General features: G+C 38.1%; 1 protein-coding gene across 1 annotated transcript in view; it reads left to right on the plus strand.

Moving 5' to 3' along the window:
- LOC140519948 (disheveled-associated activator of morphogenesis 1-A-like) overlaps positions 1 to 26,993 on the plus strand; it is an 85,695-nt gene that overhangs the window by 22,650 nt on the left and 36,052 nt on the right. Inside the window, exons 2-7 of the mRNA XM_072633497.1 lie at positions 4,398 to 4,484; positions 12,641 to 12,814; positions 15,929 to 16,065; positions 18,771 to 18,941; positions 22,401 to 22,869; positions 24,023 to 24,185. Of these exons, the coding sequence (XP_072489598.1) occupies positions 4,398 to 4,484; positions 12,641 to 12,814; positions 15,929 to 16,065; positions 18,771 to 18,941; positions 22,401 to 22,869; positions 24,023 to 24,185 (1,201 nt within the window). The remainder of the gene's footprint in view (positions 1 to 4,397; positions 4,485 to 12,640; positions 12,815 to 15,928; positions 16,066 to 18,770; positions 18,942 to 22,400; positions 22,870 to 24,022; positions 24,186 to 26,993) is intronic.

Below are 26,993 nucleotides of genomic sequence, written 5' to 3' on the forward strand. Positions count from 1 at the left end.
AATCAGAAAACTAGGTTTGTATCTTGACTCTACTACCTGTGTGACCCTGGGTAAGCCAATTTATTCTTTGGGCCTCAGTTTCCTTTTCTGTAAAATGAGGGCTTTGGACTAATTGATTTTCCAGGTATCTTCTTGCTCTAAATGAATATTTGAATGCCTACTATGCATAGGGCATTGTGCTAGACATAGTGCTGGGCATAGAAACAGGCATGGTAAACTATTTGAAGATGTAAAATTATACATCAAAGAAATCAGGTGATGGCTGATGATGATCAAAGGAGAATTAGAGCTGGTAATCACTTGGTGTCACCTCTGACAGTTGTTTGTAGAGCACATTAGACTTGAAATTACTTTCCAGCTATTATCACAGCAGCTTAGGGGACAAGAATGCCATCTCCTCACCTGTCTTTTCTTAGTCTAACCCCCTACCTCCCAATCCCAGTCCAAGACACACATACTAATTAGGTCTACTATGCATTCTGTTACAGAGTTATACCTCAGTTAAAGTATCTGGGGAGAGTTGAAGAAAGCTGTTGAACAAGAAGACTGTACATTACAATTTAATGTTTGAACTCATTTGTGGACTTATATTTACTTGATATTCTGCCAACCTCAGTAATCCAAACTCTATAAAATCAATGTTTATGATCATTTGACCTAGACTAGGCTGAAGTTTACCTTTCTACCATCTTCAAAGAAAGATTGGCTAAATAATATTGTAAACATAATGTCTAGATGTCTGCTTATGCTACTTAAGAGCAAATTAACTTTTTTCCTCACTTAATATTACTTATAAAGATAATTTTCAACATTCACTTTTATAGGATTTTGAGTTCCAGTTTTTTTCTCCCTCCCTTCCTTCCCTCCTCCCCTAATCTAATACAGACTATACAAGTATAAACTTATTTCCATGTTAGTCATATTGTGAAAGAATCAGAAGAAAAGGGGAAAATGACAAGGAAGAAAAAGAGAACAACAACAGCAAAAAAGAGAAAATAGTATACTTTGATCTGTGTTCAGACCCCATAGTTCTCTCTCTGGATGTGGATAGCATTTTCCAGCATGAGTCTTTTGGAATTGTATTGCATTGTGTTGAATTGATCACTGTACATCTGAGAAGAGTTGTGTATCAAAATTGGTCATTACCCAGTGTTGCTCTTACTGTGTACAGTGTTCTTCTGCTTTTACTCACTTCACTCAGCATCAGTTCATATAAATTTTTCCAGACTTTTCTGAAATCTACCTTCTCATCACTTCTTATAGCACAATAGTATTCCATTCCATTCAAATATCACAACTTGTTCGGTCATTCGGCAATTGATGGATGTCCCCTCAATTTCCAATTCTTTGCCACCACAAAAAAAAGAGCTTCTATAAATATTTTTGTACATGTGGGTCCTTTTCTAATTTTTATGATCTCTTTGGGATACAGATCTAGTATTGATATTGCTGGATCAGAGGATATATATATATATAGTTTTATAGTCCTTTGGGCATAGTTCCAAATTGCTCTCCAGAATGGTTGGATTAGTTCACAATTCCACCAACAATGCATTAGTGTTCCAGTTTCCCCAATCCTTTCCAACATTTATCATGTTCTTTTTTTTGTCATATTAGCCAATCAGATATGTATGAAGTGGTAACTCAGAGTTGTTTTAATTTGCATTTCTATACTCGAAAGTGATTTAGAACACTTCTTCAAATGAGTATAGATAGCTTTAATTCTTCCTCTGAAAACTGCCTATTAATATCCTTTGACCCTTTATCAATTGGGGAATAGTTTGCATTTTTATAAATTTATAAATTTTTATAAATTTTATAAATTTGACTATTTATTTGAGTAACGAGGCCTTTGTCAGAGACACCTGATGTAAGGAACGTTTCTCAGCTTTGTTCATTCATTTGTTCCTGCCTTCCTTTATTTTTTTGTTGACCTGGGCTAATGAGGAAATTTCTTTTGTAAATTTTTTTTTGTATTTGCAATAATTGTATTTTTTTTAGCCTACTCAATGAGTGGTGGGGGGACAGAGGGGGAAAAGGAAAAGGAGAGAATAAAAAGTCTCTGTGCTTAAAAAAAAAAGACATGGAGTGTTTTGTGTGAGGAACAGTAAGGAGACCAGTGTCACTGGATCTTAGAATCATTCACCATTTCCAAACTTCATGGAATGAAAAGCTTTGAACTATAGAGATCTAGCAGAAGAAACCCAAACCATATGGTAACAGATGTCATCTCTGTCATGCTGTCTGCTCCTGAGCCACTAGGTGATACAGTGGATGGGGGAGCTGAAACTGGAGTCAGAAGACCCTGAGGTCAAATATGACCCCAGACACATACTAGCAGTACAACATAACTCCTTGCCTCAGTTTCCTCATCTGAAAAATGGGGACAAAAATAACACCTACTTACCGAGTTATTGTGAGGATAAAATGAAATAATATTTTTTAAGGACTTTGTGAATGCCTCTTGTTACCATTGGAGTTTTCCTGAAGATACTTTCCCTGATTTTTTACAAGTGAGTTAACCTTCCAATATTCTTATTCAGTTAAACAAAGCAGCCACTTTATCTACTTCCACAATAATCTGAAGAACACTAAGTATACAATAACAGTAAGACTTGCCCCAGGATCCTTTCTATTAGAATCCTATCAGAAAGATGAGAAAAATGAGGTAACACTGAGAATCACAGTCATAGCCATAGTTGACCTTTATGTACTAAATTTTGTAAAGCATTCGAAAAATGCTTTTTAAAAAAGTTTTATAAAAAAAGTTTTTTTTTTTTCAAAGTAAATTGTAAGTTTTTGAAGCATTTGAAAGCATAGGAAACTATCACTTTGCCTGAGAGTACTAGGGAAGGTTAGGTTTCTGCCCTGTTTCTACCATTTTGCATCTGGCTTCTCTTCCTGTGTTAGATATCCATTTTCTGGGACAAGGGCTGCTGGTCTATAAGAAACAATCTATTCCTTAGTGACAGAGAGAATACAGCTCATCTTCACGCATGTGTCTGCAAGTTTTGGAGGTGTGTTTAATAGAGGTGTGCTTTCATTATATTCCTACTTTTTCACTACTTGATGTAATCTTGCTTGGATTCTGTCACCAATTTGGGGCTTTAAAGATGGAGATTTCTAACTCTTTAAAATGAGGATGATAGAATCCTAGAAGAAACTGTAGTTTTTATCTAGTTCAACTATGTCATTTTATAGATGATTAGATTGAGTTGTAGAGAAGTTAAGTGACTTGTCCAAAGTCACATAGATAGTAATTGGCACATCTAAGATATGGAACCAAGTTTTCTGACTCCAAATCCAATTCTTTCTACTGTCTTTCTACATCAATACTAATATTAATATTGACTTTGCCTCTCTCACAGAGTTGTTGTGTGATCTTAATGAAAAAATTTCTGTGAAAGTATCTTGAAAATAATAAAAGTGTCATACAAATATAACTATGGTTGCAAGAGCCTCTCTATAACCAAATCATATCCTTATCATAAAAACCCTTCATGGAGTTAGGAATAGTGTAGATAGAAACTGTTCTTAAGTGGTTAAAGACAGTAATTTTGAAACTACTCTGCCTTCTCTTCTCCAAGGAAAACCTCCCCATTCTTAATTCCATTTCCTACCCCTTGAATCATTTGTAGATGTTCATTAATTATAAATGTTAACTCATACTGTTTGTTGAGCATTGATACTCTCTTTAGAACCTTGAGATTCCTTTGGGTGATATGGGATAAAATAAGCCTTTTGTTGCTATGGATATTATTCAAGATAGGTAATAGGATCATAAATTTATAGCTGGAAAGGACCTTTGTTGTTGTTGAGTCATTTTTCAGTCATGTCTGATTCTTTGTGCCCCCTTTTGGGGTTTTCTTGGCAAGGATACTGGAGTGGTTTGCCATTTCCTTCTATAGATCATTTTGCAGATGAGAAAATGGAGGCAAATTGGGCTAAGTGACTTGCCAAGTCACACAGGTATTAAATGTCTGAGGCTGAATTTAAACTCAGGTCTTCCTGACTCTAGCATTCTACTTACTGTGCCATCCAGCTGCCCCAGAAGGGACCCCAGTAATTATCCAATCTTCATTTTGCAGAAGAGGAAACTGAGTCCCAGAAAAGTTAGGTGATTCAACCAAGATCACATGCAAAGTAAGTGACAGAGAGAAGATTAGAACCCAGGTCCTCTGAACTGAAAGCCTGGAAGTCCATGCCCTTTATACAAAATTTGTTGCTTCTATCTAATTCCAATTAATTGTGAGCTCACTGTAGGTTCTCCAGAAAGTAGTTCCATCTCCCTAACTGAAACATACTCTAGCCACTTACTCTGTACAAGGGTCTCAATGAATTAGGACCTATTAGCAGATTGAAAGGTTCTAAGGACTGGGTCTATCACTGTCTTGCAGGTTTCCCAGGACTTCTTGACTGCTACACAGTTCAACTTCATTATTCGTAAATATAAAAGATACAGATGGCAGAAACGGATTTTACAGGTAAGATGCTGTCTTTTCTTTTCCACACATCCTACTAGCTAAGAATTGTGACTGATTATATTTGCTAATAAATGGTATAAACAGAGCCAGGAGAAAAGGGATCTGGACTCAATGGAAACACTCATTTTGGTTCCATCAAATACAATTATATTTAACTCAGTCTTAAATATAAGTTCCTCCAATTTATTAGGCCACTGAAAAATTTTATCAGCCTGTCTTCTCTTTGTTGTTGTTCAGTCATTTTAATCATGTGATCACTCTTCATGATCCCATTTGGGGTTTTCTTGGCAGAGACGTTAGAATGGTTTTCCATTTCTTTCTCCAAGTCATTTTATAGATGAAGAAACTGAGGCAAACAGGGTTAAGTGACTTGCTCAAGGTCACACAGCTAGCTAGTAAGTGTCTGGGACCAAATTTAAATGCAGATCATCCTGACTTCAGGCCCTGTGCTCTATCTTCTGTGCTGCCTAATTGCCACAGTCATATTTAACCCAGCCTTAAAATTAAGTCTCTCCAACTTATTAGCACTTTGAACGTTTTTTACTACCTGTTGTTTCTAATCAGATTAAATAAATTCCCAGTTACTGAAAAGAGAGGATGGTCATTTTGGGGAGATACTTTAAAGGATATTTGTGGATCATACTAAAGTAGATACTCTCTATGGTCCCTTCCGGCTCTCAAAGTCTAGGATTGCAACTAACATTTTTTTCTTTACCATTGAAATGGCAAAAAGAATCTGTGGTTCAGGGGCAGCAGCTACTGATATTATCAGGATAGGTTTAATTGACAGACTGTGCTCAATCAGTTAAGGTGAACTCCCCAATTAGAGATGAATTTTGAGTTACTTTTTGCAGTAATTGGAATGGGTTGTGCTGAATCACCTATACTCCACAACCGAGTCCCTTTAGTGGTCAAAGACAAGCATTTGTGAGAGAGCTTCCAAAGTTGGTGGTCATGGCATGGTGCCAAAACCACCTATTTCATATGGAAATTAGACTCATGATCAATCAGAAACACTTCTTAAACACTCACATGATGAGTCTAATACTCTGTTAGGGGCAATGAGGGACATAGATTGAATCAATACAAGAAGCTTATTTAATTGAGGCAAGAGCAACATGCATGGAACAATTAGATAACATAAGTTAGTATCAGTAAGTTATGTGATATTGGCCATAAATATGATGGAGGTAAGAGAAGGGAATGATCAACATGGCTTAGAGTGGTTGAGGGACAAGGCAGTGGGGATTATTATTATTAAGAACAACTGACAACCATACTTAAGCACTTTAAGATGGACAAAACACTTTCTTTGTGAACACTATATGAGCTGTGTTCATTTGTGTCCATTTTGCAGATGAGGAAAGTGAGACTGAGAGAGGTTCACACAGATTAATATCTATCAGAACTGGAATCTCAGCCCAGGTCTCCTGACTTCAATTATAGCAGTTCTTTCCACTCTACCATACTGGGTATATAGATTTGGACAGATTATACAATTAGTATTTGAAAATTACCATTGTTTTTTCCTGTCTATACACTTGGCCTCTTCAAGTAGACTGGAAATTTCTCAAATGTTGGAGATGTGCATTATCCATCTATGTCCTCCATGGTGCCTAGCATTATGTTACTGCATAGTAAAGAAGTTGAATGATTAATCAGGATTCAGGTAAATTCCCATGGTTAATCAGATTTGGAGTACATGGGGACTTACTAGTCATATAGTCTATCCCTTTATTTTACAGATGAGAAAATTAAGGGTCAGTTAGGTTATGTATTCCAGGTAATACATAAGTAACAGAGTTAGGATTAAAAAAGTAGACTTCCTGAATGAAAATCTGTGCTCTTTCCATTATTCCACTTGCCTCTCTATTCATGCAAAATGATCCCCTATATGTTCTACCCCAATAAACCCAAATCCTAGTGCTATCCACTGGGTACTTTGCAAGCAGTCACATTTAATCACCATGGCTGTAAAAATTCACAGTTTACAAATTGCTTTCAGGTCAGGCAATTCTCTTCATGTTACCTTGTCAAGGTGGAGATTCTCTCTAGAACCTCACCTAGACTGTGCTCTGCATAATTAGAAATTAGCTGGGAGCAATGAAATGAGACAGTCCATATGATGGACTCTGATTTGGATGTCTACCAGCTGCCTGTCCTTTTTGGCAAAGAAATTAGTAGTAAAGGAAGCATCATAGAATTTCAGAATTTCAGAGCTAGAGGGGACCTCAGGCATCATTCTGGTTTGACCATTTCCTTAACAAGAATCCACTTAACACTATCAACAAGTAGTCAACTTGTCTCTTCATGAAGATTGCTGGTGAAGCGGAGCCTGCTTCCTTAGGTAGTTCATTCCATCTTTGACATCTCCAATTGTTTTTCCTTACTCCAAACCTATAGCTGCCTCTCTACAACTTCTCTCTGTTACTTGTAGCTCTCTCCTCTAGGGTCAAGCAGAACAAGTCAATCTCTCTTCCATATGACAACCCTTTAAATTCTTGAAGACAGCTATCATATCCTCCCCAAATTTTCTTCTACAGGCTAGGTATTCTTTGTTTCTTTAACCAGTCCTTCTTTGGCTTGGTATCTCATCTCTTTACTCTCTAATGCCCTTTCTAAAATGACCCAGAAATGAACAGAGTACCCCAGTCTAGTAAGACCTTGTATGTTAGAACTCACATTCAGAACTTCCTCATTCAGAATATCAGCCTCTCTTAAATTCAGCCTAATATCACTTTTGGGGACTTTCATGTTATAACATTGATTTAAATTAGGGTTTCAGTTTCCTAAAATTCCCAGGTCTTTGTTCAGAAGAACTTGTACAACTGATTTTTTGAGCCTTCACGTAAAACTTTATATTTATCCTTATTAGTTTTCATTTTATTAGGTCATGGATTTAAAGCTGAAAAAGACCTCAGATTTAATTCCTTGTCAAGTTTATAAATACTTACTCTATGCCTGGTACTACGTTAAGTATAAGGCATACAGAGAAAGCGAAAAAAGCCAGTCCCTGCCCTCAAGAAACGCACATTCTCATAGAAGACACAAGTAAATCGTTAGGTACATATAAGACATATATAGATTAGATACCAAGTCATCTTAGAAGGGAAGGCATATAATCTAACATACCAATCTTTTTTAGGACCCTGACTCTATCATCCATTATATTAACTCTCCTTCCCAACTTTATTTCATCTGCAGATTTGATAAGCATTTGTCTAATATTTATATGTAAGTTAGTAGAGAAAACAAAATAATACCCAAGAATTTTGAATATCCACAGAGAGCCAAGGACAGATGCCTGAAGCAGTATGCTAGAGACCTTCTTCCATTGATAACCACTCTTTTGATTCACCTATTCAATTAGTTCTGAATCCAGACATTATTTCTATTGTGTATCTCTCCATCTTGTCATGGGGCCAGCATGAAGGAAGACAGGCAATTTTTATTCAGCATTTCTCAGCAGAAACATAACTAAGAAAGATTTATAGTCATTCCCCTTGCATCATAAACACATTATCCATTTATATAAATCCTCTAACTCTGGAAGTGGTTGGCTAATGTCAGGTACTATGGCAATTTTACAACCTTTTTTTAATTCACTGCCTCTTTTCCTCATTTTCTAAGTCCAATACTCAATTCAATACTTTACAAATGCTATCTTCTCCCACTTTTTCCACCATCATTTAAGTGTTAGTTTTTAATTTAATTGCATTTTTTGCATTTGGAAGCAGCTGTGGTACAATGGAAAGGACATAGAACTTGCAGTCTCAGGATCTCAGTTTGAATTTTGGTTCTGCTGCTTACCACTTGTGTAACTATGGGCAAGTCACAGCCTCTCAAGGCTTCAATTTCCTCATATATAAAATGAAGAGTATTTGTGGTGTAAAACTCAAATAGAAGTGGATCCCTGTGGGCCACATGCTGACTTAGAAAACAACAAATTAATATCATCTATGTGATATTGCGTGTTTATTAATAAATGTTTTGTAAAATATTTCATAATTACATTTTGATCTAGTTTTGACCACACTTGGGAGTTTTAGAGCCACATTTGGCCTGCAGGCCTTGAGTTTGACATCTCTGAACTATGCAATCTTTAGGGTCCCTTCCAGTGCTAGGTCTCTTAAGCTATGCCCAAGTCACAAAAGTCCTGTTTCTATATCTCCTCATGTTACAGAGCTGACCCCTGGGTTCTTGAAGGGATTGGAAGCAGAGTCTGACTGTTTCATTTTTTTTGGATCTGAGGAAAAGAAACACAAACCATGCTCAAAAGGGACCTTACATAGATAAATGCCATTGATGTTAAAAAAGGATAAAGCAAGGGCATGTGCCAGTCTGTGCCAGAGTCACCTGAATCCCCTTTGCCCAGATCTGTAACATTCCCCAGAGCACAAGAGATCCGTCAGGATTGCAGCCTAACTCAAGCAGCCCTTGTATGTTGGCTCTTACACTATTTTATAGTCAATAGGAAGACAAAAGAGGCAGGAGCCTTTTTTTTTTTTTAGGCACACCCAATCTGGGAAAATGGGAGCCCAGGCAAAAATATGACAAATTTGTATAAAAATGCACACACAGATTGGTAAGATTCTTTTGGTGCTAAGTGGTTAATATTATGGATTTCTTAATCATTTTAACTGTTTGTCTAGATATTCTCCACTAGCCCATCCCTTCCCTCCTTGTTCGCTGCCCCCTACCTTTTAAACCTAGGGTAAGGGGCTTAGTCTGGCTATTCTGCCTCCCTGTCACACAATTCCTGACACAGCATCAAGCACATAATATGAGTGCTGCTCAGGAAAAACATTGGTTCTTTGATCGAGATTCAATCTTATGAGGAAAATAAAATGAGAAGTAAAGTCATTGTTCCTAATTAGATCTAGAAGGTTATAAGATCATGGGATCATCAGTTTAGAACTGGAAGGAACCTTAGAGGTCATCAAGCACAACCCCCTTTCCTTACAGATGAGGAAACTGAGGCCCAGTGAGGTTAACTGATTTGCCCAAGGTCACAGAGTCACTTCCTGGGAGAGGATTTGAATCTTGGTTTCCCGGGTCCCAGCATTCTATCCATTATGCCAATCTGCCTCAACCTTGGGGGGCTTTGAACACAAGCCCAGTGAGAGGCTTTTGAACATCTAAGGCTAGCATAGCTAAGTGGGCAGAGAAGCTTATTTGCAGAATAGCTATTTGCCGAAGGCGTGGAGGGTTTCTATCTGTTGACCAAAGGAATGAATACCCATGCAGATGAAATAATGGATTTTTTACAGTATAGTAAGATAAGCATCCCTATTTGCATACAGATATATAGATATATGTAGGTAATTGATTTTGAGGTTTGTCAGTTCTTCTAAGTCAAGACCTGTTTTTATTCATTTTATCCCATGCATAGCTCAATACACATCAGCAGCATTAAATAAATAAGCAATAAATTAATAAAAAATTTGGCCCTTTTAATGTTTACTTTCCGCCCCTAAAATTTAAACTAGACTGCATACCCTGCAGCTTGAATGTTTAAATACATAATGAAAGAAGCTCATCTTCCCTTTTCTCTTTTTTTCCTGTCTTCCACGGGCCTTATAGTAAACTAATTATTTTAACGAGGGAACTGTGTTGTCTCAGTTTCCCTTCAAATTGATCCCTTAATAATTAGATGATGAAAAAGAACATGCTTTTAGAAGGCTAGAGAGTTAACAACATACCACAAATGTATACTTAAAGAAAAAGAAATTGCCTAGGAAAATTAATTTGACTTCAGAACAGTGCTTTTAATTAAAGCTCAGCATAAAAATTCTCCCAGCAGTGGTGTGATATAGAACTATCTTGAGTGCCTTACTAACAAAAACGAGACTAAAATGAGTCAGTATGGGGTAATGGAAAGAACACCAGACTCAGAGTTGGAAGACTTGGGTTAGAAAATGAATCCCAAACAAAGTAGATGTTCATTGATTGAAGAATTGCTAAACAAATTGGGGCACATGAATGTAGTAAAATATTACTGTGTAGTAAAAGAAATGATGAATGGGATGAATAAAGAGAAGCATGGAAAGATCTATATGAACTGATGCAGAGTGAAGTAAGCAGAGTCGAGAAAATATATATAGTGACTAGAACAAAGTAAATGGAAAAAAAAACCCAATCACAGAGTAATCAAAACTGAATGTTGCAAAATTACATAGAAAAAGTAGGGCCTGATAAAAGAGACGTGAGAAAATACCTCCCTTCACCCCCTCGCCCCAATCCCACCAGTGTAGAGGTGGGAGGTCCGCAAGTATTGTACATAGCACTTATGTGTAGACCTTTACAGTATATAGATCACTTATAGTGATTATTTTTCTTTTAACTTTTCTTATTTCTCTTGAAAAATACTACTTGTTATGTAGGATGGCTCTTTGGGAGGGGCAAGAAGAAGGGGAAAGACAAGGGGGAAAATAATGGTGATGTTTAAAAAAAAGACCCAAAAGACATCAGTGAAAAACTTAGCCATGTGGTTAGGGGCAAATCAGAATCACTGAGTTTCTGAGTTGGAAGCAATCTCAAGCATCATCTGTTCCAACTCACATCTGTACAATGCTTTCTACAGCATATTTGAGAAAGGGTCATCCAGCCTTTACTTGAAGTCCCCAAGGAGGTGAAGCCAGTTCACCTCTGTGAAAATCAATTTCCTTATCCATAAAATGAGAATAATGTTATATGCCCTAGTTATATCATAGGGCTGTCATGGGATAACAAACTCCTCCATTTTCTATGTAAATACAAGCTATTTTCAAATTCTTCCTCAATGTCAGATTTACTCAACACTCACAGAGTAAAAGTACATATGCTTCTTGGATTCTGTTGAAGTATTACTGAATTAAAGTCAAAGGAAGATTCATAAATAGCACATCCTTCAGTTTTCCATAGTGTGGGAGGGAATGAAGGTATTAACAGTATTTTTCTTGCCCACTCTTTGGTCATTCATTTTTCTGTAAAGGGGGTCATCTTCACATCTTTTAAGTATGTATAAAATGATGTTTTAAAACTGAAAGGGACATTGACAGGTTTATAGACTATTAAAACTGGAAGGTCCAATGTGATATAATGGAAAGGGCAGAGAATTTGGAATGAAAACATCTGGGTTTGAATCTCAGCTCTGCCACTGACCTTCCTTTGTGATCTTAGGCTTTAAAATGAGGGGATTAGACTTGGCAATTTCTAAGGTCCCTTCTAATTCTGAATATCAGATACTACCACTAGATTCCTTCTTAGGGTATATTGTCCATTCCCTTCATTTTTTCAAATGAAGAAATTGAGATCCAGAGAGTTGCTTAAGTTAACAAATCTAATTTATGACAGAAAGTGATATATCACATGACTCTCAGAATAATTTTCTCCTTGCTGTACCATACACAATGTAATCTACTGTTTTAGGCAAATAAAATATCATAAAATCATAGACCTAGAGGAGGAAGTGACCACAGACCATCTAGTCCAACCTTCTCATTTTATACAGATGAGGAAACTGAGGTTGAGAGAAGTGAAGTGATTAGAGGGAACATTTGAACCCAGGTTGTCTGACTCTAAAGCCAATGGTTTTTCTACTATACTTCTCTGCTTCCTATTTTAAGTTTTATTTTTCAATGAACAAAAAGATTTTCTTCCCTTCCCATTCCCCTACTATTGAAAAAGAAAAAAAAGAAAAAAAAAACAAAACCCATATTAAAAAAGATGCTGAATCAAGTTCCCCTATTATATGCCACCCATTTTAAAGATGAGGCAACTAAGTCCCAGAGAGATTTTGTGATTCTCCTAAGGTTACGTAGAATTGCTATCTCCTGCAGATTTTATTGATGGGATGGATATTTTTCAATAGGGGATAAAAAGGCACACGGCAAATTGTGGAAAAGGAAATAACACATCAAAATGAAAAATGGTGCACAATTATCAAACATGGATAAGGGAAGCACTGACTCCATCCGTTGGGTACCATGACCAAAATCAACACAGTCAAGTAGACCCATGATAATAATGGTATACACCTTGATTTTAATCTTTTACCGTAACGGAAGGAACTCCTTAATCAGGATCTAGCTAGCGCACTCCTTTAATGATAGTAATAAACGCAGGATAGAAGAACTTAGATTCAGAACTAACAATACTAATGCTTTCTTTTTCAGATTGATTTAAACACCCAGACCATTTTTAACATTGAGAATGGTACCATCAGAAAACAATTCCCCTTTTCCCAAATCAAATCCTGGGAAAGTGGCGAGGGGACCCGGTTTAACATTGCATTTCATGGGCGCCAGGATTATGAACTAGAGGCAACTTCCCTAGAAGACAAAAGGAAAGTAAGTTTTGAATATGTTCTGGCTAAGTACATTGCACGGATTATTTTATGTGCTTGGGAATTCCTATCTTGGAATGCTTTTTAAAGTCCAGGGCTCTAGAACTCTAGTCTATGGACCTCAAATTTTGTTACCTTTGGGTATGGAAATTAAAAAAGAACACTTGGTTTAGTCTCTAGATGAAGCTGTAGGCTTCTGCCTAGTCTCATTATGTTAAATGGAGAAAAATGTATTTTTTTCGTACTTCAATTAAAGGTAGAGAAAATAGGCTTTGAGAATATTCAGAGCCAAGTAGCACCTTTGCCCCGCACTCAGATAGAACACCGATTAGCACCACACAATGAAAGCAAAATAATTGTTCGAACTTGGTCTTTTGTTTTTTCTCAACACATTGAAGGCAGAAACTCTAGGCTGTCATCTTCCGTCATCACATCAGACCCCCAGGGACTCAGCTAAGAATTCATCCAAGGGTCATCACTCAAAACTTTGATTATCTCCAAATCCCAACTTGTCAGACATGACTGAACAACAACCACAAAATCCCAACTTGAAGTTTTGAGCCTTGTGACCTTCAAGGTTCTTGCACAGCTTTGTCTCCTTGGGGGTCAGAGTTGTCATACCCAGAGCTATAACTAGAAATGTGGTTGGGTTAATTTCCATAAATCACATGCAGGGAAATCAGTAGGAAGTATACTCTCAGCTGAGTATATGTGGGGGAGAATGGAAGAGTGGGAGAGAATATCTCACTATTTGATGGCCTCTTATTTTAGCTGATTATTTTTTTCTCACTAGGTGCTAATTACACAGTTACATAGTTAGAAACTATGTTCTTTCTACCCAGTGAAGGACTCCAAATGCTTTTAATATCAATTTAATTTTGTGCTTTCTAATCTGGTGTTCTGGGGCTAAGCCCTAGTTGTCTTACCCTAGTTATGCTTATAGATATGCTTGTATGCCATGCCTGTGTTATTGTCTCCCTTCTGCTACTTCTGTATCTTGGCACTTGGTTCTAATCCATTTATCTTGCCCAAGCAGCTGCCAAATGTCATTTTTACTTCTACAGTATCCTCCGCAGAAGTGCTTTCCTTTCACTCCCAGGTTAGTCTAAGAATCTCCTTAACTGTTCTTCTTGTCTTGAATCTATTGCCTTGGGAAGTCATTCTTCACAGTGTTGCCTGAATAATCTCTGCCACACTGACTATGCTGGCCTCTCCTCTGTGGCTCATTTCCTATAGAAAGCAGTTTAAACTCCTGACCCTGGCTCTTGAAGTCCTATATGATCTGTCTCAAGACTCTCTTTACAGACTTATCTCATGATTCCTCTTCACATATAGGATCTATCAGTCAAACTGGACCACTCTCTAGCCCTCATTCTTATTCTGACCTCTTCCCTGTCCGGACTTTTGCTCATGCTTTTACCCAGACTTGGAAGAGATTGTCCCTCCCATCACCCATCAAGTCTGTTGAAGTACCTCCTTTGTTTCAAGTCTTAACTCACAAAACTTGCCTTGAACACTTCAGATGAAAGTATCCCCCTTCACCTCAGATTTCTCAGAACAGTTTATTTGAATTTTTCCATCACTATCCCATTCTATCTTATATCCTATTTCTTTGTGTTTATGTATAGCATGTCCACCCCTATTAGACCACAGGGTCCTTGAGGTCAGGGATTACTTAAATTTTTTTTTTTTTAACATAGTGGTGTCCTGCATATAGGAGGTACTTAATAAGTATTAATTGAATTGAATTCCCCTTCTTATCCCTGTCACAAAACATTTCAAGACCAAGGGTGTCTTTCCTATGGTTTATTCAGAGAGGAAAAAGAATAATACGGAGAAATATCAGGAACAAAATTGCAGGTAATTGACAGAATAAAAAACACTACCCATTATGGACTGAATAGCATCTAAACTTACCTATCTATTTTCTGCCTAAAGTTTTACAGGTTCCATATTATGATATAAACTGGGAGTAGAACCTCTGTCCTGTCCTAAAACTTGTCTTCTGGTCTACCTGAGAATATCATCTTTCTTTGTAGTATAGCCCTGTTCCAGGTTATACCCATCTGAATGCTCTGGATGAATCTCATGTTCCTGTTTTACAATCCTAAGCTCCATTTCAGTTAATCAGGAAGCTTCTTGTTTGCCAGTGGGCTTTTGGTTTGCCATGCATATTCTTACTTAGCCAATATCTGACTAACCAGGTGTCCCACTTCCTTTTCCTTGAAGTCAGTCAGTTACTAAACCTTTATTAAGCACCTACTATGTGTCAGGCACCCTGCTAAGTGCTAGGGATGCAAAAAAGAAGCAAATGAGAGTCCTTAACCTCAAGAACCTCACAAGGTAATGAAGTGTAGGAAAGAAATAATTTAAAAAAATACAAAAGATACCAGTTGCCCAGATATCTAAGAAAAAAATAATTCAACTCAATAAAATAACATCTGACTTTTAACATCATAGATTTAGAGTCAGAAGGAACTTCATAATTTTATAAATTAGGGAACTGTGGACCATGGTGGTTAAATGATTTGCTTAGGGTCATAAAGGTAGTAAGTGGCAAAGCTAAAATTTAAACATGAATTTACAAATTCACCATTCTTTCAGTTATATCACATTCTCCCTAAACCACCTTTTGACTCTTTAAACAATGTTCATTGAACACTTAATTTGTGCCCAGATCCTTGTAAATCCTAATCCTGCATAGATAACTGGAAGCTGTTATAGGATTTCTTATCTGATCTGAGATATTAGCTCAAATTTACAGATCATAGAAGTTTGAGACAGTAAGTTAATTGCTCATCTAACCTGAATATCAATTCCTGCATGATATTAAACACAGACAGCAAGTGGCCTTTTGTAAGAAATTAACCGTGACTGAATGACAATGATCCACCTGTAAGTCTGCACTTAAAAACATAAGATAGACACTCTCGCCTTCATGTACTCAGCAAGTTGGTTCCTGGCTCTTTCAAGAAGCCTAGTACTGTTTAGACTTTCTGACAAGTCCTTTTCATTGAAGCCTGCTTTGGGGACAAATAAAATGCATTGTTTTTCTGCAATTTTGCATCCTGAGATAGCCTGGCAAAATTTGTTTCCCTCTTGTCTTGTTCATGTGTAGCTGATGTACCTTTTGAATAAGATCCTGCGGAAATCTGTGGAATCCCCTTTGGGACAGATTGACCAGCAGGATGGAGCTGTGCATGAAGGCTTGCTGGAATTGGAGCAGAATGGTCTGGAAGCTGCTAAATGGGTCAAGTATGAAAGCATTGGGGTTTTCTCTTATTAAGCTTTTAATATCAACTTTATTACCAGTTAGCTCCTGTCTATAATTGTATAATTTTTTTCTTTCCAGTAACAGGAGCACCTAAAATGAGATGACTGAATAGGGAAATGTTTGGATGTTTGGCCACCCTTGAACTCTTATTAAGGGCTATCTTCAGTCATAGAAAAAATAGTCTGACATACTAATGTAATTGTAATGCCCAGTTTTAAAATAATGATAATCTCAATCATATTCCCATTGTACTTTAAGACTTACAAAATATTTCCCCCATAGCAACCTTGTGGCATAGGTAGTTTAAGTTTTATTATCTATCCCCAGCTAGGTAACACAGTGGATACAGAGCTAGGCCTGGAGTCAGAAAGGCTTGAGTTCAAATCCAGCCTCAGACACTTCACTATCTGTGTGATCCTAAGCAAGTCACTTAACCTCTGTCTCTCTCAATTTCCTCAACAGTAAAATGGGGGTAATAATAGAACCTATTTCACAGGGTTGTTGTGAGGATCAAATAAAATAATATTTGTAGAGTGCTTAGCACACTGCCTGATTAGTAAACATTAATAACTACTTCTTTCCTTCCTTTCCATTTTACATATGAGAACCTTTGTACAGCCCTCACTTAAATCCAATTCCCTTGCAAGTCATGGCATCACCCTCCTGATGTCATGGTTCTCTTCCAGAATGAAGGACAAACCATAACATATGAGGAAACTTAGGCTTAGATCAGTGTCATCTCCCCCTGCTTTTTTGGTCATCGTTGTCAATTTGCAAGGTACAGGGTGAAATCTTGGATTTGTTTTTATTTGAATTTGATATTTTGTTACCCCCATAAAATGTAGGCTCCTTGAAGGCATACTGTTTCTTTCTTTTGATTTCTGCATACTCAGAGCATAATATAGTGCTATCATCACATGGCAGACCCTCAATAATGCTTATTGAATTGAATTAAGTGACATGCCTGGGGTCCCACCAGGTGAAAGGGTGAGAATTGAACTTTGACTCCAGGCTTCTTGCTTCCCTTCCTTGCTTTTGCCTTTAAATCATGAAGTCACTGTAGCTTACTCTGCATTGGTTCATGTGGCCTCAAATCGGTCATTCATAGGCCAAGGTGATGACCTTGAGACAAGTTTTGAATTTCCTCCCTTCCCGGTGTAACTACTACCTTGTTGTCTATAATAAGCCAATGGTCCAAACTACTCTTGAACTGCCCTTCTAAAAAACTGACCACAATAGCAGCCAGTTAGGAACAGAGTGCAGAATAAATTGAACTCTTAGCTCACACAATCAATCAAACAACTGACAAATATTTGAATACATATTATCTGCCAGTACTGTGCTAGGGATACAAATACAATGAATGAAATAATCCCTGCATGCAAGAAATTTGCATACTAACATTTTAAGTACATTCTAAATATTCTAAGTATGATCAACTATGAAAATGAACAATTAGTATCATCCTGCCACCTGTCAATTCACCGGGTTCAATTGTATTGTATTTCAGTACATCATTGTACCTGTGATCACAGCCATGTCTGTATTTCCTTCGTTGGTGCAGATTGCAACCCGTCTGTGCCCTTTTAACCTGTATGATTCTTGTCTCTGTCCTCCCTGAAATCTTCCGTCATGCAGCTACTCAATGCTGGGGAAGTCTTCTCTAAATCCTTTTAGTATTCTTTGGATAGCAGCAAAACACTCGAGCTTTCTATCTGTCCTCCCCTCTTTGGCTCTATGACCAACCCATTTCCCTTTTGGATCATACATTTTCCAGGTGATATCTTTTATGGCCATGGAACAAAGGTTGCATTCTGACTGCCATTAAAATCCATAGAGGGAGCGCCTTGATATAACTTTCTGTGAAGTGTATGCGTGCAATATTTTCTTTCAAATTAGAATATCACAGTCTTTGTATAGCTGCCACGCACCTATTTCCCTAGCTGGAACAAAAGACTCATGGTAGGTAGAGGGTATAAATTCTCAGTCTTAAATTAGTATAATTGGCTTAGGCCAGAGCTGGGGACCAGTTTCAAAGGTGGGTCTGTTTTAATTTCTCTTGTTTTATATTCTCTGTTGGGGGAAGTCCTGACAATTCAAGTCATGGAGGGGACATTGTATGGCATGGGGAAGACAAGGCAAGACTTGAAAGGAGGGTTGGTGCTAAGTGGGTGGATGCCAGTCAGTTGTTAGCCACATCCTATGCCTCAGGGTTCTCTTGGATTTGTAAAGTGTTCTCTATATAATTAACACCTGTAGAATGAAGTCATGCCCTTCTTCTTCTGAGAGATACACAGATGCAAATATGTTTGTATGTGGAATTACTTACAGACATTGTTAAGTGGTGAAAATCTTCATTAGAAAAGTGTTCAGGTATAGATCTGGCTACTCAACAAGCCACCACCACTTTTGAGCGATGCTCTGAGATTAAGTGTCCATCAGTCAAAGAGATTCTGGCAAAAGCCTTCAGTTCCCCCTGAACAAATGCTTTATTTTTGTAACGTGCTTCACCAGTCCCACAGTGAGAAAACTGGATCTTCTGACAACTTTGACCTAGTCTCTTTGGCAATATCCACTGAGCAGTTCCTGGAAACATCCTGGGAGACTGAGAATCATTAGGGTTGAAAGAAGTAATATGTGGAAAAAAATACACTGTTCTCCTCAGCTATTTCTTTTCTTGTCTCAGGTGCTTGGTGCAGCTTTATAAAAGACAACTGACCCTATATCCTCTTGACTTCAATGGAGAGAATGAGAAAACTGATCTGGAGGCAAATATAGTACAATTGTCGGATGTGAGAGTCCATAAAGAAAATGAACATGACGAATTTTCAGTCCAGACTAAAAAAGACAATTATCTGTGAGTAGAGGCATCTATTCTATTTTAAGGGATATCACCGTTAAAATAAAGAGTCCTTTCTACACATTCATAGTTATTTTATTTGTAGTCATTTTAGCAAGTTTAAAACACTATCCTGAACTCATTTTACTTCAATGCCATGGCATCATTGAGAGGTGACCATGGGACTTTATGTCTCTTAGCTGAGGTCCTGTCTAGCTAAGTTCAGGAAGAAGCATCATTTTCTGTTGAGGAATAGTTTTTGGACAAAGTCACTCAAGAAGACCACCTATTATAGAGATAGAAGGGCTGTGGTCTACATGGGTGGAAGGAAAACCCACTGTAATGGACTCAAGGATCCTTGAAGCATTGAAGTATAAGGGAAGTTGTATGGTGAAAGGGCACCGAATCTGTCATTGGTTTCTTGTGTGATCTTGGGCAAGTCACTTAACTTTTGTGGCTCTCAGTTTTTATATCTGTAAAATGAGGTGATTGGACTAAATCAGCTTTTGTTTAGAAAAAGTTTAGGAAAAAAAGAGCTTTTGTTTAGAAAAAGCTCTAAAAGTCTTAGAAATAAAAATGCCTTAACCTGATCGGAGATGGTTGAGGGATAAGATACATCAAGATGATCTCCACCTGAGAAGCAAAACTGTGTAGCTAATGTAACTGACCCAAACTCAAAGATTTCTGACTGTTTCTGCCATTGTCTTAGTAAAAGGAGAGCATCAGAAAACTTTCTTGCCATCCCCCAAGGGAAAGAAGGAATGAAGAGAAAAACTTGCACCACTGAATCAATATATGGCAAAATTTCAACTTTGTAACCTTAAAAATCTAAGCAATTAACTTTGTTTGAAAAGGTCAAAGCAGCCTGTGCTATTCTCCTTTGACAAGTTAAGCCGTCCAACAATTCTGCTTAAATTAGAATTATCTTTGGCAAAGTTAATCAGGATGTTATTCATACTGTTGCGCTGTATGAGGGTTTATCTTCAGGTATCTTCCAAATGTAGTGGATTGCTTCATTGAGGCAGAAGAGATGGTTTGATTGCTACATACCTATGTACATATTGATACATCAAAGCATCCACCAAACTCAATCCAAACTCAGCTCATGACTAATGAGTCCAAAATTTGCTAAAAGTGTGAACCAGGATCCTTTGGGTCCCAGATGGATAGTTTGACCTACTTACTATTAAGCGGTTTTCTTCCTAATTTTCTTCCTTTAGCAGGTTTTTAATTTCTCATGGCCCTTTCTTCCCCCTCCTCCATTTGATTCTGATGTCAGCCAGAGCTCAATTCCTTTCACATATCATTAAGCCCACCACCCACATATTCAAAGCCTTGTCAGGGACATAGGCATAGGGAAGGGGAAAATGAGTCTAGATTGAAAAAAGCCGGTTACTTGCTAGTTATTCTTTCTCTCCTGTGTCTATTCCTTCTTTCCCTCTTGTACTCAGAGAGACATAGAATCATAGATCTAGAACTGAAAAGGAATTGGGTTGATATCTAGGTCAGCCCTCTTATCCTACGGATGAGCCCTAAGGAAGTTAAGTGACATTCTTAAGGTTTTTCAGGGAATGTGCAAGAGAGGCAGGCTTTGAATGCAGATCCTCTCACTCCAGAGTCGGTCCTTTTCCCCTTTATGACTTGTCATACTTTCCTTGCCTTCTGAATCATTTTTTTTTTTTAAGGTTTAGCTCAAATTCTCCACTTTCCAGGAAGCCTTCCCTCTGGGTCATTTAATAGTCTTCTATCTTTTATGCCCTATCCAGTTTTTTGTACATCTCTGCACTAAGATGCCATTTTATATAATAATTTTCTGCAAATATGCACTAGACAGTACATGTCACGAGAAAACTGTCTTAATAAACCTTGGATCTTCCTTAGCATCTAGCAGGAGGCTGTGAACACAGTAGGAGGTTGTTTAACAAATGTTTAATGAGTTTTTGATTTTCTTGTGTTCTGTTGGCCCTGATAAAAGTGTCTCAGACACGTAGTAATTTATGTGACCAATCTAGCCAGCATTTATCAAGCACCTACTATGTGCCAGGCACTATGGCAGACTCTGGGAATAAAAAGATAAAAATTAAATAATCTTTACCCCCAATTCCCTACATTTTACTAGGGCAAAATGGTAAGGACATATATAATAACTGGAGATGGAGAGAGTGTTACTATCTAAAGGGATCCAAAAAGGCTTCCCCTGGAGGAGGTGCCAGAGCTGAACTTCAAAAAAGAAGAATTCTAAGACAGAAGTTAAAAGGGAGAATGAACCTTCCAGGTGGACATAGTGACCAGCTGGTGCATAGTCATGGATGAGAAAGATGGAATGCCTAGGTCAGAAAGCACAACATAGGTCAGGTTAGCCAAAATGGAAAGGACATGAAGGCAAATAATGTGTGATAAGCCTGGAAAGGTAGATGGGAGCCAGATTGGGAAGGATTTTAAATGTCAAACTGAGAGGTTTGCATTTTATTGTAGAGGACAAGCAAGCAATCAAAGGCTTTTGAGCAGGGGAGTGACAAGATCGACAGCCTGATTAGGCCCTGGGATTTTCTTGGAGCTTATGGAAACTGAAGGGGGCAGGGGGAGAGACAGAGAATGAAAATCTACTACGAGAAACTTTTTTCTCTCCCCTCCCTTATTTCTGTAAGGAGACTCAATGATATGTGCACACATGTAATAGTCATATAGAGAGAGTTAGAGAGGATTTTAGAGATTATTGAGTCGCTTCTCCTCCTCCTCCTTATAATAATAGTAGCAACCATAGTAATGACGATAGCTAGCGGTTATACAGCAATTTGAGGTTTGCAAAGGATTTTATACATGTTCATTCTTTTGCTTTCAGAACAACATTGGGAGGCAGGTGCTATTGTTATCTCCATTTTACAAATGAGGAAACTGAGGCACTGAGAGGTTAAAGTGGCTAGCCTAGGTTAATATGACAAGGAAGTGTCTGAGGCAGGATTCCCACTTCAGATCTTCTTGACTCCATTATGGGCTACATCCATTATGCCCCCTCTCTAAATCTATTTTCCAGATGAGAAAACAGACTTAGAAAAATGACATGACTTGCCCAATGTCATGCATCTTACTAAGTGTCTCAGGTGAGATTTGAATCTATTTCTTCCTGATTCCAAGTGTTCTGACCATTACACTGTGCTGCCTCTTTATTTGGCATCAATGTATTTTTTGTACAAATAATCATGATGATGATGATGGCTCACATTTATCTTATACTTCATGGTTTATAAAGCATTTTATAGACATTTTCTCATATGGTCCTTTCAAGAACCCTGTTGAGGTAGGTTAAGAAGCAAATTATTATCCCCATTTCACAGATAAGGAAATTGAACCTCAGAAGGATAAAGTGATAAAGCCATATGCCTAACAAACCTCTATTGTTTTAGCCCCCTTGTTCTACATCTACAGCTCCATTTACTATAGCTGGATAGAGAAACAGACATGCATTTCTCTTTTTAGATTCCGAATTCCTGCCACAGCCCTGATTAGACAAATGGAGAATGTCACTGAGATGAGGGACAGATGGGTCTCCCTCATCAGCCAGTACTGTGTACTGTCTCTGACTTATTCAGACCATCAGGCTGAATTTCAGGATAGAAGTTCATGTGCAGAGACTAGCCTGACCTCCAAACATGAGATCAATAAAGACGGGACCGAAATATTTCCAGGAGGAAAGGAGAAAGAATCAGCGTTGTTGCTGGCTTCAGGTTCTTCTACAACTTCACTGAGTATGGTTCCAGTTTCCAGTTGTGTGTCAGGATTCCAAAGGAGAACCTCAATGGGACAGGGCATTCCAGGTGTGCCCCAGCCTTGCCTCTCCATAGTTCAGGGAGGCCCACCTCTCCCTGCCAGCCTTCCAGCTGTTAACCCCATTCCAGTCACTGAAAGAACAAAAGCTTTTCACTGGGATATTGTTCCTCATGACAAGGTAAGTCCTTCCCCTTCCTTAATTTAACCCAATGGTTATACTGTGGAAATAAAGAAAAGATGTAGTGGATAGAGGTGCTTTTTTCCAGTTTACTTTAAATCTTTGAGAAAAATGTCTTGTTATCACTCTTATTTATTGATTGAGGAGGTGCTGAGGAATTATTACATAGCACTAGGTTGATTCAGAGCTGACACAGGTTTGCTAAGTAAATAAAGCAGTAGAATCAAAGTTCACAAGGGGAGTTCTATTATGTATAAAATCCAGTGCCCAGAGGTGCTGAATCTTTTTATTATTTCTGTTAACCTAATGCTTTACTTATTAAACTGATGGCTGCTCTTTTTATTGGGGTGGCTGATATATCAGAAGTCACTAGGAGGATGATTTTTGTCTCAATGTAAATTAAAAAAGAGTAGAGCTGTCTCAAACCAAAATGGACTGTCACAGGAGGTAGTGACTTCCCCTTCCCCAGAAGTCTTGAAACAAAGACTGAATGATCACTGGGTCAGGGGCACAGTAGAGGGAATTCTTGTTCATGTGAGGGCTCAGCTAGATGACTTCTTAGGTCCCTCCTAGCTCACAGATTTTCTGAAATATGATTAAAAAAAGGGAGAGATTTTTCAAGGAAAATGTTTTGTGTTCAGAATTAAAATGCCCCATGTATCTCAGAGACAGATGAGAATCTATCACCAAAAAAAAAAAAACAAAAACAAAAAACAAAAAAAACCCAACTGCTCTGAGCTAGAATATCTTTTCAAATAAGTCATCTCAGACATTTGAACTGGGGTCTACCATTCCTTTTGATGGCCTTTGCCTTAGGCTCTCTCATATTTGTTTCCAGTCAATCTCTCTTTCTTGTGCCTTTGGATCAGGGTGTATACAGAGAGAACCTGGATAAATTCTGACCTGACCCCCAACCACTTTCCCACTAGTTCTAGAGATCCTTGGAAAACTACTGCACCTCAGTTATTTAGGTCTGAATTCCTCTGCTGTCACTGTTCAGGGATTCATTAAAATATGAGTTGGAATGGATCTGTGAATTTGGAAGACAGAGGTGCCCTTTCTGAGAATGAAAATCTGAAGTCAGAACATGTTTCTGGTAATGTCACTGTGTGCAGATTTGAGTTTCCTTCTTTGCTTTCCTCATGTTTTTCAGATTCAAAAATCCATCTGGTCAACATGTGACCTCCAGAAGAGAAAAATTGATGTGACAAGACTCTACGACCAGTTCCAAATTCTGAATACCCCTGTGATGTTGAACAATGATTTATTAGGGAACAAACACCTTCTTTTAGACCACAGAGTTGCCCACAACTTTAGTGAGTGATCAGTTATTTGCTTGGCCTCCCACAGCCAGATTTTCATAGTTAAGACTCATCAACAGTTGGCAGATTGTACCTGTGGTGATGATTCCAATGACCTGATCATCTGTTCTTAGATTGATGGCTGCTTTCCTCATTGGGGCTATGACTATATCTGGCTGTTGGTTGCACAAATTTTTCTTTATATTTTCTCTTTTTGTTTGGAAGGGTTAACAAATCAATAAATCACAAAGATAACTCCCTCCACTACAGTCTTCCTCCTTTGCCTCCACAAGGTGTGGAGGGACCCCTCACCCTAGAAGGTTGTGGCAGCAGAGTACAAATTTAGGAATGTTCAAGTAAAATTCCAATGATAGATTGCATGTCTTTTATCCAGGGACCTGTCTCAACTCAAGTATTTCCACTGACCAATGCATCTGCCACACAGCTTCCAACATATTTTTCTTAAAGTACATGTCTAAACAAGTTACTCTCCTGCTCAGAAAACCTGTAGTGTATCCCTACTGCCTTCAGAATCAAATTTTATCTCTTATAAACTCCTTTGTGTATTGAAATCCTTCACAGACTGGCTACAATCTACCCTCCAAGCCTTTTTACACATCATTTCTCTATGATCTCGAAAAACTGGCTTTTTTATTTCTACTGCTCACATATAACACTCCATCTCCTACGTTATTGTCTTTGCACAGGCTGACCCATGTGTCTGGAATGCTCACCTTTGCCTTTTATAAGCTCCAATTTCCTTCAAAGCTCAGCTCAAGTACAGACTTTAACATAAAAAGTCTTTTTGTTTCCCTACCCCCATCCCCTGGCTCCTTCCTTCCCAAATTACCTTGTACTCACTATGTACATAATTTGGATATATTTTTGCTGTACATACATATTATTTCTCTGGAAAAAAAATGTAAGCTCTTTAGAGGCAGGCATAATTTCATTTGTCTTTGTACACCTATCACCCAGTACGGTACTTGGTACACAATGGGTGCTTAATTAATGCTTGTTCATTGTTGATTGACAGGGCAGCTAGGTGGTGCAGTAGATAGAGCACTGGGTCTGGAGTCAGGAAGACCTGAGTTCAAATGTAATGTCAGACACTTACTAGCTGTATAATAACCCTGGGCAAGTCATTTAACCCTGTTTGCTTCAGTTTCCTCATCTGTAAAATGAGCTCGAGTAGGAAATGAAAACTACTCCAGTATCTTTGCCAAGAAAACCCCAAATGGAGTCACTAAGAGTTGGACATGACTGAAAAACAACTGAACAACGTTGGTTGATTGATTAGCTTAGCCTAGCTAAGTTAAGAGAGGCTCACCACCAGAGTGGTTAAAAAATGATTGGGTTTTTTTTGCCACAGCAACTCTCATATATTATTTACTAAGTTGTAGGGGAATGTGCACATTGATGCCATCACAGATCCTTGAAGCTGAAGACATAATAATAACTTGAATTTTAATAGTACTTTAAATTATATATGTTCCTCAAAACTGCCCTGTATGATAATGCACTTATTGTTTTCTTCTTTTGCAGGAGAGAGTGTAAGAATTCAGGCCTATGATTTCTTTAGTGTAGGCAACTCCTAACGAGGTCATTGCTTCTACCAATGCAACTTGGCATCTATAGCTATCCCTTCCACATTGTGAGGGTCAGGAGCATGGTGCCTGGAAAATCCATGGAAAATTTTTTGGCCCTTCCTTCATACCAGAGAAGTCTGAATCTTTTCTTTTTCTTCTATGGGGTGTTTACAGTATCTTATTGTAAAATTTGAATTGAGTATTTGGTTATAGACTCTGTGTCATCTGCTGGCCTTTTTGTATCAACTGTGGTTTCTGCAAAACTCCCCCCAAATTCCTATTTAATTTTTTAAGCTGATCCAAGATATATCAAAATCACAATGGGGAAAGTTGCAATGTGGAAAGGATAACTGTATTCTGCAATTTACGTCAGATTTGTCTGGGGCACTGAGAGGTTAAATGATCTGACAAGTCCCACAGTCAGCATGTGGCAGAGATAGGACTCACATATAGCCAGCTCTCCCCCTTTCTTTCAACTCTGTTAGCTCACTAACCAGTGTGTTATGTTCCCTCACATTTCTACTTTATAGAGGAGGAAAATGGAGGTCATGGAAGTTAAATAACTTGTCTAGGGCCACATTGAAGTGTGAATGTATCAGGGCTAGGATTCAATCCTATGTCCTCTGACCCCGAGTTGAGTGTTCATTCTAGTATGCCATTAATTGCTTATTAAAATGCCTTTTTTTGATGTGTTAGTAATCCCTCCTGAGTACAGGTGAACAGTCTGTGGGTTTGTAAAGAGAAAAGTCAGAGGAGACCCAATTTTGACTGGTTTGCTGATCTTTATGAAGTGGGTTCAGATTCCCTATCTACTACTGTAAAATGAGGGTGTTGGATTAGATGGTTAAGTTTCCTTCTTGTCATAAATGCTGTGATTTTTAAAGCCCTGAATGCATTCTAACTTGGGTCCAAGAACTCATATGTTCCTTCTAATACATTTGCTAGTGGGTTCCCATCCAACATCAAGGTCCCTAAACTGGGATTTGGAGCAAATTTTCCATTGAAATGTGTCCCCTTTTGAAGCTATGTTGCACTAGAATCCCACATTTATCCTATGGAGTAATGGCACATCCCTGCTAGGCCTTGTGGACTCAGTCTTTCTGTGAGTGAGCAGATAGGAGCTTTCACACACCACAATGCCCAATAGCTGATGTCTACTCTCTGAACATCTATGTGATATTATAAAAAGTGGAATCCTATAAGTGACTGGGAACCAGAGAAGTTCTTTTTGCCA

Source organism: Notamacropus eugenii, chromosome 1, assembly GCF_028372415.1.
Source record: "Notamacropus eugenii isolate mMacEug1 chromosome 1, mMacEug1.pri_v2, whole genome shotgun sequence".
In the NCBI taxonomy this organism is placed as follows: Eukaryota; Metazoa; Chordata; class Mammalia; order Diprotodontia; family Macropodidae; genus Notamacropus; species Notamacropus eugenii.